Raw genomic sequence first — 20,010 nt, forward strand, 5'->3', positions numbered from 1 at the left:
AGAGAGATGGAGGGAGGAGAGAGAGAGAGAGATGGAGGGAGGAGAGGAGAGAGAGAGAGGGTTGGAGGGAGGAGAGGAGAGAGAGAGTTGGAGGGAGGAGAGGAGAGAGAGAGAGAGAGAGAGGGTTGGAGGGAGGAGAGGAGAGAGAGAGGGTTGGAGGGAGGAGAGGAGAGAGAGAGGGTTGGAGGGAGGAGAGGAGAGAGAGAGGGTTGGAGGGAGGAGAGGAGAGAGAGGGTTGGAGGGAGGAGAGGAGAGAGAGGGTTGGAGGGAGGAGAGGAGAGAGAGAGTTGGAGGGAGGAGAGGAGAGAGAGAGAGAGAGGGTTGGAGGGAGGAGAGGAGAGAGAGAGAGTTGGAGGGAGGAGAGGAGAGAGAGAGAGAGAGGGTTGGAGGGAGGAGAGGAGAGAGAGAGAGAGAGGGTTGGAGGGAGGAGAGGAGAGAGAGAGAGAGGGTTGGAGGGAGGAGAGGAGAGAGAGAGAGAGAGAGAGAGAGAGCGAGAGAGAGGGTTGGAGGGAGGAGAGGAGAGAGAGGGTTGGAGGGAGGAGAGGAGAGAGAGAGAGAGAGAGAGAGAGAGGGTTGGAGGGAGGAGAGGAGAGAGAGAGAGAGAGAGAGAGAGGGTTGGAGGGAGGAGAGGAGAGAGAGAGAGAGGGTTGGAGGGAGGAGAGGAGAGAGAGAGAGAGAGAGAGGGTTGGAGGGAGGAGAGGAGAGAGAGAGAGGGTTGGAGGGAGGAGAGGAGAGAGAGGGTTGGAGGGAGGAGAGGAGAGAGAGAGGGTTGGAGGGAGGAGAGGAGAGAGAGAGGGTTGGAGGGAGGAGAGGAGAGAGAGAGGGTTGGAGGGAGGAGAGGAGAGAGAGAGGGTTGGAGGGAGGAGAGGAGAGAGAGAGGGTTGGAGGGAGGAGAGGAGAGAGAGAGGGTTGGAGGGAGGAGAGGAGAGAGAGAGGGTTGGAGGGAGGAGAGGAGAGAGAGAGGGTTGGAGGGAGGCGAGGAGAGAGAGAGGGTTGGAGGGAGGCGAGGAGAGAGAGAGGGTTGGAGGGAGGCGAGGAGAGAGAGAGGGTTGGAGGGAGGCGAGGAGAGAGAGAGGGTTGGAGGGAGGCGAGGAGAGAGAGAGGGTTGGAGGGAGGCAAGGTGAGAGAGAGAGGGTTGGAGGGAGGAGAGGAGAGAGAGAGGGTTGGAGGGAGGAGAGGAGAGAGAGAGGGTTGGAGGGAGGAGAGGAGAGAGAGAGAGGGTTGGAGAGAGGAGAGGGTTGGAGGGAGGCAAGGAGAGAGAGAGGGTTGGAGGGAGGCAAGGAGAGAGAGAGGGTTGGAGGGAGGCAAGGAGAGAGAGAGGGTTGGAGGGAGGCAAGGAGAGAGAGAGGGTTGGAGGGAGGAGAGGAGAGAGGGTTAAACTGAGAGGAGAGGGAGGGAGGGAGGAGAGAGAGGGGGGAGGAGAGAGCGGGAGGGAGGGAGGAGAGAGATGTGGGGCATTATTACAACAGTGTTGTCAGCAGTGGAACGGTCCCGATGACACATGCCCCTACTGGTCTGAGACCTGAGGGAAAAGAAACGGTCTTGATATGGACCAATTAAAACCATTACAAACTTAATCATTTAATCTGTGAATGCCACTGGCTGATCCTTTGATCCAATCAAAACGTAATTAAGCCAAATAATAGATTGTATTATACTGAAATCAATCCCACATGAACCAAACATACTCTATCAACATCATTTAGCTTCACAGAGAGAGCACAGTGTGTCGTGCAAGAGGATTCCATTATGGGCCTAAAACAATTATTCTTTCACAGTTTGACATACAAAAGAATGAACTCTACGCAGGGAAAATAAATACATCTGCTCTTTCTGAGAGAGTACTGTGAAAGTGGCCAGAGGTGGAAAAAATTTAATCAGAGGGAGACACTGTATACAGTGTTACACCTCTCTGTTGTCCTGAATGACACCCTAATCCATGTATAGTGCACTACGTTAGACCAGAGCCCTAATCCCTGTATAGTGCACTACTTTAGACCAGGGCCCTATTCCCTATATAGTGCACTACTTTAGACCACACCCAATGGGGAGTAGTGCACTTTAAAGGGACAGGGTGTGATTTGTTATGCAGCCACTGTGTGTCGTGTGTATGCATCTATACTTTCTCTTCTTCTTATATATATATATATATATATATATATATATATATATATATATATATATATATATATATATATATATATATATATATATATATATATATATATATATATATATATATATATATATATATATATATATATATATATATATATATATATATATATATATATATATATATATATATAACAGCCCCTACCAGATGGTATGGATACTGATACAGCCTGCAGTCTCAAACCATTTGTCTATGTCCCCTGGAGAAGAGAAGCAATATGACAGGATATTGAACACAATTACAGGGGTCTCAGTCAGTCAGCCAGGTGTGTGTGTGTGTGCGTTTCACAGCTTGGATGACTAGATCATTCTGATTGGTCGAAAGGGTACTAACTGTTTTCTAATAAACTCATGGCACAGGACTCCACGGCCCCTCGTCGTTTATCCTTAACAAAACGTAGCATCGACCCTAATGGCCGTAGCATCGACCCTAATGGCCGTAGCATCGACCCTAATGGCCGTAGTATCGACCCCAATGGCCGTAGCATCGACCCTAACGGCCGTAGCATCGACCCCAATGGCCGTAGCATCGACCCTAACGGCCGTAGCATCGACCCTAACGGCCGTAGCATCGACCCTAACGGCCGTAGCATCGACCCTAACGGCCGTAGCATCGACCCCAATGGCCGTAGCATCGACCCTAACGGCCGTAGCATCGACCCTAATGGCCGTAGCATCGACCCTAACGGCCGTAGCATCGACCCCAATGGCCGTAGCATCGACCCTAACGGCCGTAGTATCGACCCTAATGGCCGTAGTATCGACCCTAATATCGACCCTAATGGCCGTAGCATCGACCCTAATGGCCGTAGTATCGACCCTAATGGCCGTAGTATCGACCTTAATGGCCGTAGTATCGACCCTAATGGCCGTAGTATTGACCAATGGCCGCAGTATTGACCGTAATGGCCATAGTATTGACCGTAATGGCCATAGTATTGACCGTAATGGCCATAGTATTGACCGTAATGGCCATAGTATTGACCGTAACGGCCATAGTATTGACCGTAATGGCCATAGTATTGACCGTAATGGCCATAGTATTGACCGTAATGGCCGTAGTATTGACCGTAATGGGTGTAGTATTGACCGCAATGGCCGTAGTATTGACCGTAATGGCCATAGTATTGACCGCAATGGCCATAGTATTGACCGTAATGGCCATAGTATTGACCGTAATGGCCATAGTATTGACTAATGGCCATAGTATTGACCGTAATGGCCATAGTATTGACTGTAATGGCCATAGTATTGACTGTAATGGCCATAGTATTGACTGTAATGGCCATAGTATTGACTGTAATGGCCATAGTATTGACTGTAATGGCCATAGTATTGACTGTAATGGCCATAGTATTGACCGTAATGACTGCCTGGTTCACCACTACTTTGCAGACAGAGTTCAGTGTGTCAAATCGGAAGGCATGTTGTCTGGTCCTCTGGCAGTCTCTATGGGGGTGCCACAGGGTTCAATTCTCGGGCCGACTCTTTTCTCTGTATATATCAATGATGTTGCTCTTGCTGCGGGTGATTCCCTGATCCACCTCTACGCAGACGACACCATTCTGTATACATCTGGCCCTTCCTTGGACACTGAGCTATCTAACCTCCAAACGAGCTTCAACGCCATACAACACTCCTTCCGTGGCCTCCAACTGCTCTTAAACGCTAGTAAAACCAAATGCATGCTTTTCAACCGTTCGCTGTCTGGACCCGCACGCCCGACTAGCATCACCACCCTGGATGGTTCCGAGCTAGAATATGTGGACATCTATAAGTACCTAGGTGTCTGACTAGACTGTAAACTCTCCTTCCAGACTCATATCAAACATCTCCAATCTAAAATCAAATCTAGAGTCGGCATTCTATTCCGCAACAAAGCCTCCTTCACTCACGCCGCCAAACTTACCCTAGTAAAACTGACCGATCCTCGACTTCGGCGATGTCATCTACAAAATAGCTTCCAATACTCTACTCAGCAAACTGGATGCAGTTTATCACATTGCCATCCGTTTTGTTACTAAAGCACCTTATACCACCCACCACTGCGACCTGTATGCTCTAGTCGGCTGGCCCTCGCTACATATTCGTCGCCAGACCCACTGGCTCCAGGTCATCTACAAGTTCATGCTAGGTAAAGCTCCGCCTTATCTCAGTTCACTGGTCACGATGGCAACACCCACTAGTAGCACGCGCATCTCACTGATCATCCCTAAAGCCAACACCTCATTTGGCCGCCTTTCATTCCAGTTCTCTGCTGCCTGTGACTGGAACGAACTGCAAAAATCGCTGAAGTTGGAGACTTTTATCTCCCTCACCAACTTCAAACATCTGCTATCTGAGCAGCTAACCGATCGCTGCAGCTGTACATAGTCCATCGGTAAATAGCCCGTAGTATTGACCGTAATGGCCGTAGTATTGACCGTAATGCCAAAAGACAGCTGCTTATGAGGGCTGTAATGATGGTATTGCTATAGTTGTGTGTTGACCTGTTCAAACTCCTCCAGGTCCACCTCTCCATCTCCGTTCAGGTCGAACATCTTGAAGGCGATCTCAAAGTTCCTCTGGGGCGCTGAGAGAGAAACACACAAGGGAGAAACGCTACATTACTAGTCTCATGATCAGACCTGGGTTCAAATATTACATCAACTCTCCTTCAAATACTTTGATCCTTTGCTCTGGGTTTGCCAGGAGTGGCAGATTAGCAGGGTTGATTGTTCCCATTGGTTCCACTGCACCAGGAACAAGTACAAACGCACACAAAACAAATACAGGGTCTTCGTTGGGCCTTTGTCCATTCTGCTCCTTTTATTTCTATGGGAGTAACAATAATAATGACTCACAGGAGTAATTCACAACATGAGACCAACACCTACAGAGCCTTCAGATTGTATTCACACTACTTGACTACATCCACAAGTTGTCGTGGTACAGCCTGAATTTAAAAACAGTTTGAATTAAGATGTTGTGTCACTGACCTCCACACAATACCTCAAATTAGTTTTTTAGAAATATTTAGCTTTTTTTTTTAATTAATGAAAAGATTAAATGTTTTGAGTCAATAAGTATTCAACCCCGTTGTTATGGAAATCCTAAATAAGTTCAGGAGTAAAGGTTTGCTTAACAAGTCACAATTTTTGAATGACTACCTCATCTCTGTACCCCACACACATACTGTTTGACTGAGGGAGTTTACAGATAATTGTGAATTTAAAACACAGATTTAACCACAAAGACCAGGGAGGTTTTCCAATGCCTCGCAAAGAAGGGCACTTAACTTTTTATTTAGGACAAAGTTAATTTATGTTTGTACAACACATAAATGAGTACCATATTTTCAAGCATTGTGGTGGCTGCATCATGTTATGGGTATGCTTGTCATCAGCAAGGACTAGGGTGTTTTTTTTGGATAAAAATAGACTAAATAGAGCTAAGCACAGGCAAAAACCTAGAGGAAAACAGGTTCAGTCTGCTTTCCAACAGACAGTGGGAGACAAATTCACATTTCAGCAGGACAATCACCTAAAACACAAGGCCAAATCTACACTGGAGTTGCTTACTAAGACAACATTGAATGTTCCTGACTGGCCTAGTTACAGTTTACTTAATTCGGCTTGAAAATCTACAGCAAGTCTTGAAAATGTATTTTCTGTCTAGCAATGATCAACAACCAATTTATGAGCTTAAATTTTTTTTTTACAAACAATAATGTGCAGATATTGTACAATCCAGGTGTGGAAGGCTCTTAGAGACTTACCCAGAAAGACTCACAGCTCTTAAGAGACATACCCAGAAAGACTCACAGCTCTCAAGAGACTTACCCAGAAAGACTCACAGCTCTCAAGAGACTTACCTAGAAAGACTCACAGCTCTCAAGAGACTTACCTAGAAAGACTCACAGCTCTTTAGAGACTTACCCAGAAAGACTCACAGCTTTGAGACTTACCCAGAAAGACTCACAGCTCTTAGAGACTTACCCAGAAAGACTCACAGCTCTTAGAGACTTACCCAGAAAGACTCACAGCTCTCAAGAGACTTACCTAGAAAGACTCACAGCTCTTAGAGACTTACCCAGAAAGACTCACAGCTCTCAAGAGACTTACCTAGAAAGACTCACAGCTCTAAATCAGTGCCAAAGGTGATTCTAACATGTATTGACTCAGGGGGTTGAATACTTATGTAATCAAGATACATTACGGTTTTCTTTTTCAGACATGTTTAAACAAAATGTTCTACTTTGGACAGAGTATTTTGTTTAGATCGTGGACCAACAAAATTACAATCAAATCTATTTTAATCCACTTTGTAGCACAACAAAATGTGGGAAATGTCCAGGGGTGTGAATACATATTTTAATCTCGTCTCATCTCTGCCCGCTTAACCCGGAAACCAGTTGCACCAATGTGTCGGAGTTCAACTGACGACCGGAGTCAGCCTGCAGGCGCCCGGCTCGCCACAAGGAGTCGCTAGAGTGTGATGAGCCAAGTAAAGCCCGCCCTGAACTGGACGATTGTGCGCCACCCTACGGGTTTCCCCGTCGCAGCCGGATGTGACACAGCCCGAGATCGAACCCGGGTCTGTAGTGACGCCTCGAGCACTGCGATGCAGTGCCTTAGACCGCGGTGTCACTCGGGAGGCTGGGTGTGAATACTTCTGAAGGCACTCTAACATCTGGGTTCAGGCCTTCACGACACAGATCAACATGGGTTACTGGGTTCAGGCCTTCACAACACAGATCAACATGGGTTACTGGGTTCAGGCCTTCACTATACACATCAACATGGGTTACTGGGTTCAGGCCTTCACTATACACATCAACATGGGTTACTGGGTTCAGGCCTTCACTATACAGATCAACATGGGTTACTGGGTTCAGGCCTTCACTATACAGATCAACATGGGTTACTGGGTTCAGGCCTTCACTATACACATCAACATGGGTTACTGGGTTCAGGCCTTCACGACACAGATCAACATGGGTTACTAGGTTCAGGCCTTCACGACACAGATCAACATGGGTTACTGGGTTCAGGCCTTCACGACACAGATCAACATGGGTTACTGGGTTCAGGCCTTCACGACACAGATCAACATGGGTTACTGGGTTCAGGCCTTCACTATACAGATCAACATGGGTTACTGGGTTCAGGCCTTCACTATACAGATCAACATGGGTTACTGGGTTCAGGCCTTCACTACAGACATCAACATGGGTTACTGGGTTCAGGCCTTCACTACAAACATCAACATGGGTTACTGGGTTCAGGCCTTCACTATAGACATCAACATGGGTTACTGGGTTCAGGCCTTCACTACAAACATCAACATGGGTTACTGGGTTCAGGCCTTCACTATAGACATCAACATGGGTTACTGGGTTCAGGCCTTCACTACAGACATCAACATGGGTTACTGGGTTCAGGCCTTCACTATACAGATCAACATGGGTTACTGGGTTCAGGCCTTCACTATACAGATCAACATGGGTTACTGGGTTCAGGCCTTCACTATACAGATCAACATGGGTTACTGGGTTCAGGCCTTCACGACAGACATCAACATGGGTTACTGGGTTTAGGCCTTCACTATACAGATCAACATGGGTTACTGGGTTTAGGCCTTCACTACAGACATCAACATGGGTTACTGGGTTTAGGCCTTCACTACAGACATCAACATGGGTTACTGGGTTTAGGCCTTCACTACAGACATCAACATGGGTTACTGGGTTCAGGCCTTCACTATACAGATCAACATGGGTTACTGGGTTTAGGCCTTCACTACAGACATCAACATGGGTTACTGGGTTCAGGCCTTCACTATACAGATCAACATGGGTTACTGGGTTCAGGCCTTCACTATACAGATCAACATGGGTTACTGGGTTCAGGCCTTCACGACAGACATCAACATGGGTTACTGGGTTCAGGCCTTCACTACAGACATCAACATGGGTTACTGGGTTTAGGCCTTCACTATACAGATCAACATGGGTTACTGGGTTTAGGCCTTCACTACAGACATCAACATGGGTTACTGGGTTTAGGCCTTCACTACAGACATCAACATGGGTTACTGGGTTCAGGACTTCACTACAGACATCAACATGGGTTACTGGGTTCAGGCCTTCACTACACACATCAACATGGGTTACTGGGTTCAGGCCTTCACTATACAGATCAACATGGGTTACTGGGTTCAGGCCTTCACTATAGACATCAACATGGGTTACTGGGTTCAGGCCTTCACGACACAGATCAACATGGGTTACTGGGTTCAGGCCTTCACTATACACATCAACATGGGTTACTGGGTTCAGGCCTTCACGACAGACATCAACATGGGTTACTGGGTTCAGGCCTTCACTACAGACATCAACATGGGTTACTGGGTTCAGGCCTTCACTACAGACATCAACATGGGTTACTGGGTTTAGGCCTTCACTATACAGATCAACATGGGTTACTGGGTTTAGGCCTAGGCCTTCACTACAGACATCAACATGGGTTACTGGGTTTAGGTCTTCACTACAGACATCAACATGGGTTACTGGGTTTAGGCCTTCACTACAGACATCAATCAACATGGGTTACTGGGTTCAGGCCTTCACTATACAGATCAACATGGGTTACTGGGTTTAGGCCTTCACTACAGACATCAACATGGGTTACTGGGTTTAGGCCTTCACTACAGACATCAACATGGGTTACTGGGTTCAGGACTTCACTATACAGATCAACATGGGTTACTGGGTTCAGGCCTTCACTATACAGATCAACATGGGTTACTGGGTTCAGGCCTTCACTATACAGATCAACATGGGTTACTGGGTTCAGGACTTCACTACAGACATCAACATGGGTTACTGGGTTCAGTAGTTTGTGTGGGAATTGAACCCACAACCTTAGTGTCACCACTACTTGTCGGTCGGTCTGTCTGTGTGAGAGTCAGGTCCAAAGAGAGGCCTGTGTGTGTGTGTGTGTGTGTGTGTGTGACTTACTAGAGAGCACGGTAGTGAGGAAGATGTAATCAGAGAAGGAGATGAGACCACACTCTCCCAGTGTGAAGAAGATACTGTCCTCATCCGCAAACTTCTCCCTCTCCTGGGAAATCTTCTACTCATCAGGAAGAGAGAGAGAAAGAAGAGCGAGATACACTAGTTACAGCCCGTGTGAGCAAGGGGAACCTCCCAGGTTTGGGTTGCAGCATACCACTACTAATCAAGACTGAGAGGCTCCTCACTGTGTTGTGGCATGATGGAGATCCCCTTCAAGCACACACAAACACACTAATATACAGTAGGGATTAGCACGCAATGCTAACACAGTGCTAACGCAGTGCTAACACAGTGCTAACACAGTGCTAACACAATGCTAACGCAGTGCTAACACAATGCTAACGCAGTGCTAACACAATGCTAACGCAGTGCTAACAATGCTAACGCAGTGCTAACACAATGCTAACGACACAGTGAAAACACAATGCTAACGACACAGTGAAAACACAATGCTAACGACACAGTGAAAACAACCATGCAAGTGCTACATACATGTCACACATCCAGGCAGAGGGAGCAGTGAGGAATCAAAGTTAGTCAGCACAATACAATATAAACTGATCCTAAACAGTGGTATAATAACGCAGATATCAAATAGAGAAACGAGGTCCCTCTCTCTCACACACACACACACCTCAACAAGTGTCCTATTATACACAGAGTGGACAAAACATTAGGAACCCTTTCAATGACCGACTGACCAGGTAAAAGCTTTGATCCCTTATTGATTGATTCAAATCAGTGTAGATGAAGGAGGAGGAGACGGGTTAAAGAAGGATTTTTAAGCCTTAAAAACACGGGTCGTGTATGTGTGCCATTCAGAGGGTGAATGGGCAAGATAAAAATATTGAAGTGCCTTTAAACGGGGTTATGGTAGTAGGTGCCGGGTGTCACCGGTTTGAGTGTGTCAAGAACTGCAACGATGCTGGGTTTATCACGCTGAAAAGTTTCCTGTGTTTATCAAGAACGGTCCACCACCCAAAAGACACCCAGCCAACTTGACACAACTGTGGGAAGCGTTGGAGTCAACACCTTGTAGAGTCAACATGGACCAGCATCCCTGTGGAACGCTTTAGACATCTTGCAGAGTCAACATGGGCCAGCATCCCTGTGGAACGTTTTCAACACCTCGTAGAGTCCATGTCCCGACCTATTGAGGCTGTTCTGAGGGCAATAAGGGGGTGCAACATTTTTTGGAAGGTGTTCCTTATGTTTTGTACACTCAGCGCACACACACACACACACACACACACACACACAAGGTATTCACACTGACTCACAAGTGGGAGAATCTCAGATTAAGCCTAGTCCTAAACTTAAAAATAATTTTAAAAAAATGTTATATTGCATATTATCAAACATGTTTGATCTAGGCTTTATCTGGGTCTGGTTATTCAGACCATAGACTCTCACACAGACAGAGGAAAACTACAGAGGAAAAGGACATTAATAAAAGTTAAATTAAAACAGTGATGTTGTAACATGCAGAAACAGCACAGTGGGAGATCACGGTGAGAGTCCAGTACAGCACAGAGATCACAGTGGGAGAGAACGAGTACAGTGTGTCACCAGACTACTCTATATAGAGCATGCAGAAATCTGGGTCAGGTCAAGGACTGGCTGAGACCAGACCCACCACAGGAGTTACCTCCGTCTGATAGAAGAGTCCAGGAGAGAGAGAAGAGAGAGAGGAGAGAGAAGAGAGAGAGGAGAGAGAGAGAGAGAAGAGAGTGAGGAGAGAAGTGAGGGAGGAGAGAGAGAAGAGAGGGAGGAGAGAGAGAAGAGAGGGAGGAGAGAGAGAAGAGAGGGAGGAGAGAGAGAAGAGAGGGAGGAGAGAGAGGAGAGAGAGAAGAGGGGGGAGAGGTTAAAACACTACAGCCTGACTCTTCACAAGGGACACACCTTGGCTCTGGTATAAAGTCAAACATAGACACATTAAGTACATAGTGCCCTTACCCAAACAGACCTAGGCTGTCCCAAATAGCACCCTGTTCCCTATACCCTATATATGGGCCCCCATAACTGTAAAGGGAATAGGGGGCCAGTTGGGACACAGCCCAGGAGCATCCTGTAACACTATACCCAATAAGCAGAGTCATCTGGACTCATAATAGTTCTGTCCCAAATGGAACTTTAATTCCCTTTATTTAGTCCACTCCTTTAACCACGGACAATATATATGTCACGGGTATAAATATAGGGGACAATATATATGTCGCAGGTGTAAATATAGGGGACAATATATATGTCGCGGGTATAAATATAGGGGACAATGTATATGTCGCGGGCGTAAATATAGGGGACAATGTATATGTCGCAGGTGTAAATATAGGGGACAATATATATGTCGCGGGTATAAATATAGGGGACAATATATATGTCGCGGGTATAAATATAGGGGACAATATATATGTCGCAGGTGTAAATATAGGGGACAATATATATGTCGCGGGTATAAATATAGGGGACAATATATATGTCGCAGGTGTAAATATAGGGGACAATATATATGTCGCGGGTATAAATATAGGGGACAATGTATATGTCGCAGGTGTAAATATAGGGGACAATATATATGTCGCGGGTATAAATATAGGGGACAATATATATGTCGCAGGTGTAAATATAGGGGACAATATATATGTCGCGGGTATAAATATAGGGGACAATATATATGTCGCGGGCGTAAATATAGGGGACAATATATCTGTCACAGGTGTAAATATAGCGGCCAATATATATGTCGCGGGTGTAAAAAAGGGGACAATATATATGTCGCGGGTGTAAATATAGTGGACAATATATATGTCGCGGGTGTAAATATAGCGGACAATATATCTGTCGCGGGTGTAAAGATAGCAAATATGGTTTCCACAGTAACATTATTGAAGTTTTACACATTTACAAAAAGGGGAAGGAGTGGGTGAGAGAGAGGAGGAGGACGGCAGAGACAGAACGAAGAGAAGCGAGAGAGGAGGAGGAGGATGGCAGAGACAGAGAAAGAAGAGAAGAGAGAGAGGAATATTTTATATCCAGCGCTATGGCTGAAATGGAGAGAGAACCCAAGGAGGGGAGGAATGAGGGAGGACAGAGAGAGAACCCAAGGAGGGGAGGAATGAGGGAGGACAGAGAGAGAACCCAAGGAGGGGAGGAACGAGGGAGGACAGAGAGAGACAGGAAAGCCAGCTGGTGATTGTTTGTGTTGCCTGTAGGTGTGGTACCACTGTAGATGAGTGCATAGTGGCGGCTTTGACTTGTGTTTGGGGTGAATGGTACCAGTTGACAGATTGGACATGTGGGCCCTTGGCAAATAACCTGTGCTCACACGCACACACACTAATGTAGAGTACATTATGATAAAGTACAGTAGAGTATAATACATTACAGTACAGCAAAGTACATAACAGAGTACAGTACAATAAAGTAGTGCACATCAAAGTAGAGCACAGTACAATCATTTATTTACAGTACAATATAGTACAATAAAGTAGTGCACAGTACAATCATTTACAGTACAATATAGTACAATAAAGTAGTGCACAGTACAATCATTTACAGTACAATATAGTACAATAAAGTAGTGCACAGTACAATCATTTACAGTACAATATAGTACAATAAAGTAGTGCACAGTACAATCATTTATTTACAGTATAGTAGTACTGTATTTACAGTATTTACAGTAGAGTAGAATTACAAATCTACTCATCTGCCTCCCCGGAGACTTTACTCAGTCTCTCCCCATCCTTCCATCTCCCTTAAATCCATCTCCCTCTCTCTGTCAGATGACAGACTTGATATGCTGTGAACCACAGGGCCCCCGATTAAACCACAGGGCCCCCGTATAAACACCACAGGGCCCCCGTATAAACACCACAGGGCCCCAGTAAACAACAGGGGCCCAGTAAACCACAGAGCCCCTGGTGGAACATAGTACACTATATAAAGAATAGCATTCCACTTCGGACTCCCTCTCAGTGTCATTGATTTAAAAAAAAAAAACAGGCTCGTGTGAATTTCTGTAATAATACGAAGCGTAATCTGTGTTGATTTAGGCTCAGCTGAATGTGCTTGTGAGACAGTTTTCTCCCCAGCTAAACCAGAATCATCTTGGATAAACTCTAGCGGTTGTATTTCTATAAATAACACTCAGAGGGTCCGAGTTAATAACCTTCTGCCCAATGGAACCCTACTCCCTATTTAGTGCACTACTTTAGATCAGGGCCTATAGGTCTCAGGTCAAAAGTAGTGCACTTATCTAAGGAATGGGATCCATTTGAGAAACAACCGGGATCTTCAATTGGAGTGTAAATCCTAATTACTGCAGTGCTGGAGTTAATTAAGTAAGTACTGCCTCCCCCTGTGTGTGTCTGTCAGTCTCTGTCACGCTATGAGAGGCCCTGCAGGCTCGAGTCAAGTGCACTGTGTGGTTATTCCTCAAGCACTGTGTGTGTGTGTGTGTGTGTGTGTGTGTGTGTGTGTTCAGCTCAGGCAGAAAGACAAATCAGAGCTTGGGCCAGGAGGGTAGGCCACAGGGAGACCGAGAAAGAGACAACTCTGTGTGTTAGGGTAAAAGCCTGGTCAGACTATTTTACACCAACATATGAGAGATGATCTCTAGTAGTCCAGCCAGGCTAGCTAGCTAGCAGTCCAGCCAGGCTAGCTAGCTAGCTAGCAGTCCAGCCAGGCTAGCAGTCCAGCCAGGCTAGCTACCAGTCCAGCCAGGCTAGCTACCAGTCCAGCCAGGCTAGCTACCAGTCCAGCCAGGCTAGCTACCAGTCCAGCCAGGCTAGCTACCAGTCCAGCCAGGCTAGCTACCAGTCCTGCCAGGCTACCAGTCCAGCCAGGCTACCAGTCCAGCCAGGCTACCAGTCCAGCCAGGCTACCAGTCCAGCCAGGCTAGCTACCAGTCCAGCCAGGCTACCAGTCCAGCCAGGCTACCAGTCCAGCCAGGCTACCAGTCCAGCCAGGCTACCAGTCCTGCTGAAGTCAACTACTAGCCCAACACTCCAGTGAACTCTGACTAGATCTGAAAAACAGCCAGATGCGTGCATGCATTAATCTAAACCTCTCAACTTATTTCACTCGAGTGGCTTTCCAGGGAACCAAACTAGGCCGAAACTCAACTGAACTTCCCAGAGTCTAACTAAGCAACGGTTTGAGCCAAAGTCACTGGACTGAATAACCACAGTACAGCCAGAGGGCTGCATGCAGAAAGACTCAAATCTTTCAACTCAGTTCACTTGGATGCAAGTTAAATGCAGCGCTGCGGTTTTGTGAAATATCCAGTTCAGAAGGCCATTAAAAGTGGGGGGTTGTGTGTAGTTTATTCCCTGATCCCAGATCAGTCTGTGCAGTACAGCCAACTACTATACAGCCAACTATTCCCTGATCCCAGATCAGTCTGTGCAGTACAGACAACTATTCCCTGATCCCAGATCAGTCTGTGCAGTACAGACAACTCCTATAAAGCCAACTATTCCCTGATCCCAGAACAGTCTGTGCAGTACAGCCAACAACAGAGCTTTGTGATAGATATTTGGATAGATACTACATGTATCCTGGTTGGATACCTCCTCCGGGTGCTTTCTAAAAACACTCCTACAAAAACATTCATAGTTTGAAGTTCTCAGTTTCCAACGTGAGCTCAAAGCAGACCTGTCAACAAAAAAAAAAAAAAAACACAGGGGGTTGTAATGAAAACAGATTGAATCTAGTCTGAAAATAGTTGATCCCCCTTGTCAGTGTCCACCCACAAGGTCAGCTCCTGTCAATGAACACTGCTAGGCACCAGGGGGCGCCGCTGTGTTCTCGTCAACGGTTCCAAACACAGCTGGTTAAACCACTTGCACAGCTACATCAGAGGAGAACCTCCGTTTGATTACGATGCTGCGTTGACAGGCGGCACAATCTCCTTCACAATGTGCGTTATACTATGTGGACTTCACTTTCAACACCATCAGAAAACCTAGTACAAAACAACTGCATGTGTGGAGCCTGGTTCTGGGGGTGAGGCCCGGGGACGTTTGGGCCTGGTCCTCTTTAATGCACTGTAGTGACAGCAACACATTAATGACGATCAACTATCTGCCCTGTCCAACACCGCAGGGGGGGGGGGGGGGGGGGGGGGAGAAAGAAAGAAAGAAAGAGAGAAAGAGAGAGAGAGAGACATACACTATATATACAAAAGTGTGTGGACACCCCTTCAGATTAGTGGATCCGTCTATTTCATACACGCCCATTGCTGACAGGTGTATAAAATTGAGCACACAGCCATGCAATCTCCATAGACAAACACTGGCAGTAGAATGGCCTTCAACTGACTTTCAACATGGCACCGTCATAGGATTCCACCTTTCCAACAAGTCAGTTCGGCCCTGCTAGAGCTGCCCCCCGGTCAACTGTAAGTGCTGTTATTGTGAAGTGGAAACGCCTAGGAGCAACAACGGCTCAGTCGGTAAGTGGTAGGCCACACAAGCTCAAAAAGAACGGGACCGGCTAGTGCTGAAGCTCGTTAAAGAACAAAAACGCCTGTTCTCAGTTGCAACACCCGAGTTCCAAACTGCCTCTGGAAGCAACGTCAGCACAATAACTGTCTAGATTTCCATGAAATGTGTTTCCGTGGCCGAGCAGCAGCACACAAGCCTAAGATCACCGTGCGAAATGCGAAAAGCGTTGGCTGGAGTCGAAAGCCGTCTCAGAAGAGTGGAAGCTGTTACAGTAGTAGTTTGGCGTCTTTGTGCAGCTGCCCTGTCTGTCTGTGTGGGCTGGTTCCCTGTGCTACGGGGTCATGTGAGGCCGCTACGGGGTCATGGGGTCATGTGAAGCCGCTACGGGGTCATGTGAGGCCGCTACGGGGTCATGTGAGGCCGCTACGGAGTCATGTGAGGCCGCTACGGGGTCACGTGAGGCCGCTACGGGGTCACGTGAGGCCGCTACGGGGTCACGTGAGGCCGCTACGGGGTCACGTGAGGCCGCTACGGGGTCATGTGAGGCCGCTACGGGGTCATGTGAAGCCGCTACGGGGTCATGAGGCCGCTACGGGGTCATGTGAGGCAGCTATGGGATAAGAGATCCTTTAGAGAGGTGAAATAAACGGAGAGAATTTTTTTTTTAAAGTGACCTGCTTGGCTGATAGAAGGGAGGCCCAGGGAAAGAAAGCCAATCACAAGCTGCTAGTTCTGACATTACAGATTTAAATTGACCTCATTGGCTGATTGTAATATCAGAACTAGCAGCTTGTGCTACTGAGGCTTGAAGTCTCATTTACCACAGGTAGGTCAGTCCAGACAGAGAAATAGAGACCTACAGTGCATTCGGAAGGTATTCAGACCCCTTGACTTTGTCCAAATGTTGTTACCTTACAGCCTTATTCTAAAATTGATTAAATCTTTGCGACCTTTTGCCACATTTCAGGCTTCAAACATAAAGATATAAAACTATTTTTTTGTGAAGAATCAACAACAAGTGGGACACAATCATGAAGTGGAACGACATTTATTGGATATTTCAAACTTTTTTAACAAATCAAAAACTGAAAAATTGGGCGTGCAAAATTATTCATCCCCTTTACTTTCAGTGCAGCAAACTCTCTCCAGAAGTTCAGTGAGGATCTCTGAATGATCCAATGTTGACCTAAATGACTAATGATGATAAATACAATCCACCTGTGTGTAATCAAGTCTCCGTATAAATGCACCTGCACTGTGATAGTATCAGAGGTCCGTTAAAAGCGCAGAGAGCGTCATGAAGAACAAGGAACACACCAGGCAGGTCCGAGATACTGTTGTGAAGAAGTTTAAAGCCGGATTTGGATACAAAAATATTTCCCAAGCTTTAAACATCCCAAAGAGCACTGTGCAAGCGATAATATTGAAATGGAAGGAGTATCAGACCACTGCAAATCTACCAAGACCTGGCCGTCCCTCTAAACTTTCAGCTCATACAAGGAGAAGACTGATCAGAGATGCAGCCAAGAGGCCCATGATCACTCTGGATGAACTGCAGAGATCTACAGCTGAGGTGGGAGACTCTGTCCATAGGACAACAATCAGTCGTATATTGCACAAATCTGGCCTTTATGGAAGAGTGGCAAGAAGAAAGCCATTTCTTAAAGATATCCATAAAAAGTGTTGCCACAAGCCACCTGGGAGACACACCAAACATGTGGAAGAAGGTGCTCTGGTCAGATGAAACCAAAATTGAACTTTTTGGCAACAATGCAAAACATTATGTTTGGCGTAAAAGCAACACAGCTGAACACACCATCCCCACTGTCAAACATGGTGGTGGCAGCATCATGGTTTGGGCCTGCTTTTCTTCAGCAGGGACAGGGAAGATGGTTAAAATTGATGGGAAGATGGATGGAGCCAAATACAGGACCATTCTGGAAGAAAACCTGATGGAGTCTGCAAAAGACCTGAGACTGGGACGGAGATTTGTCTTCCAACAAGACAATGATACAAAACATAAAGCAAAATCTACAATGGAATGGTTCAAAAATAAACATATCCAGGTGTTAGAATGGCCAAGTCAAAGTCCAGACCTGAATCCAATCGAGAATCTGTGGAAAGAACTGAAAACTGCTGTTCACAAATGCTCTCCATCCAACCTCACTGAGCTCGAGCTGTTTTGCAAGGAGGAATGGGAAAAAATTTCAGTCTCTCGATGTGCAAAACTGATAGAGACATACCCCAAGCGACTTACAGCTGTAATCGCAGCAAAAGGTGGCGCTACAAAGTATTAACTTAAGGGGGCTGAATAATTTTGCACGCCCAATTTTTCAGTTTTTGATTTGTTAAAAAAGTTTGAAATATCCAATAAATGTTGTTCCACTTCATGATTGTGTCCCACTTGTTGTTGATTCTTCACAAAAAAATAGTTTTATATCTTTATGTTTGAAGCCTCAAATGTGGCAAAAGGTCGCAAAGTTCAAGGGGGCCGAATATTTTCGCAAGGCACTGTATATATATAATTTACATAAGTATTCAGATCATTTACTCAGTACTTCGTTGAAGCACTTTTGGCAGTGCTTACAGCTTCGAGTCTCCTTGGGTATGACGCTACAAGCTTGGAACACCTGTATTTGGGGAGTTTCTCTCATTCTTCTCTGCAGATCCTCTAAAGCTCTGTCAGGTTGGATGGGGAGCGTCGCTGCACAGCTATTTTCAGGTCTCTCCATAGATGTTAGATTGGGTTCATGTTCGGGCTCTGGCTGGGCCACTCAAGGAAATTCACAGACTTGTCCCGAAGCCACTCCTGCATTGTCTTGGCTGTGTGTTTGGGGTCGATGTCCTGTTGGAAGGTGAACCTTCGCCCCAGTCTGAGGTCCTGAGTGCTCTGGAGCAGGTTTTCATCAAGGATCTCACTGCTCCGTTCATCTGTACTTTGCGCTATTGATTTATCCCTCTATCCAGACCCGTCTCCCTGTCGCTGAAAAACATCCCCACAGCATGATCCTGCCACCACCATGCTTCACCGTAGGGATGGTGCCATGTTTCCTCCAGACATGATGCTGCCACCACCATGCTTCACCGTAGGGATGGTACCAGGTTTCCTCCAGACATGATGCTGCCACCACCATGCTTCACCGTAGGGATGGTGCCATGTTTCCTCCAGTCGTGACACTTGGAATTCAGACCAAAGAGTTCAATCTTAGTTTATTAATCAGTCCAGAGAATCTTGTTTCTCATGGTCTGAGAGACTTTATGTGCCTTTTGGCAAACTCCAAGTGGGCTGTCATGTGCCTTTTACTGAGGAGTGGCTTCCGTCTGGCCACTCTACCATAAAGGCCTGATTGGTGGAGTGCTGCAGAGATGGTTGTCCTTCTGGAAGGTTCTTTTTTGGGGGAGGGGGGGGGGGCAAGTACAGATATGATTAGATAGTACTCTACTAAACACCAGCCAGGTCTCCAGAGGATTGACTAGCAGAGCAGGTGTGCTGCTAATAACCTCTAGACATAAATATTCAGAGAGAGAGCGAAGGCAACCACATGTAAAGATGAATGAATCTCAGAGAAATGGTGTGTGTTGCTACCGACGTTCAATTAACAATTATGGTCACTAAGGATCAACAGCTGTAGGCGTAGAATACCAGGTGTGCAGTCAAATCACACCAGCCCAACCTGTGTGTGTGTGTGTGTGTGTGTGTGTGAGAGAAAGAACAACAAAGTCAGAGCTAGTGAGGGAGAGAGAAAGAGAGCGAGAAACAGCAGGAGGAGGGAGGCTGATACACAACTGTCCTTGGAAGGTTTGTTCCAGCCGCTGAAACAGAATAAAAGTCAGTAGCTATAACAACTAAGAACTTGTGTGACAACAAGACAACAGGCATGTTTGTTTCCATGGCAGCAGCCCCGTCAGCATTCCTTTGTGAGTGACAGGCGTCGCAACCAGTCACATGACAGATAGTGGTTGCCGTGGCATCACAGAGCGATAAAGGCCACAGGTGGTGTGTTTTATCAATAGAATAGAATCATTCCAGTGCTGGGATTCAATCAATAGAATCATTCCAGTGCTGGGATTCAATCAATAGAATCATTCTAGTGCTGGGATTCTATCATTCTAGTGCTGGGATTCAATCAATAGAATCATTCTAGTGCTGGGATTCAATCAATAGAATCATTCCAGTGCTGGGATTCTATCAATAGAATCATTCCAGTGCTGGGATTCTATCAATAGAATCATTCCAGTGCTGGGATTCTATCAATAGAATCATTCCAGTGCTGGGATTCTATCAATAGAATCATTCCAGTGCTGGGATTCTATCAATAGAATCATTCC

General features: G+C 46.2%; 1 protein-coding gene across 7 annotated transcripts in view; it reads right to left on the minus strand.

Moving 5' to 3' along the window:
* Positions 1–20,010, minus strand: part of micu1 (mitochondrial calcium uptake 1) — a 104,729-nt gene that overhangs the window by 29,482 nt on the left and 55,237 nt on the right. For 3 of the 7 annotated variants that reach the window (XM_036946045.1, XM_036946042.1, XM_036946043.1), the window contains 3 exons: positions 10,869–10,886; positions 9,176–9,290; positions 4,665–4,747 (listed from right to left, as the gene is read on the minus strand). In XM_036946045.1, the coding sequence (XP_036801940.1) occupies positions 4,665–4,747; positions 9,176–9,290; positions 10,869–10,886 (216 nt within the window). The remainder of the gene's footprint in view (positions 1–4,664; positions 4,748–9,175; positions 9,291–10,868; positions 10,887–20,010) is intronic. The other 4 variants (XM_036946047.1, XM_036946044.1, XM_036946048.1 and 1 more) reach the window with 2 other exon arrangements.

Source organism: Oncorhynchus mykiss, chromosome 16 (assembly GCF_013265735.2).
Source record: "Oncorhynchus mykiss isolate Arlee chromosome 16, USDA_OmykA_1.1, whole genome shotgun sequence".
NCBI lineage: Eukaryota > Metazoa > Chordata > Actinopteri > Salmoniformes > Salmonidae > Oncorhynchus > Oncorhynchus mykiss.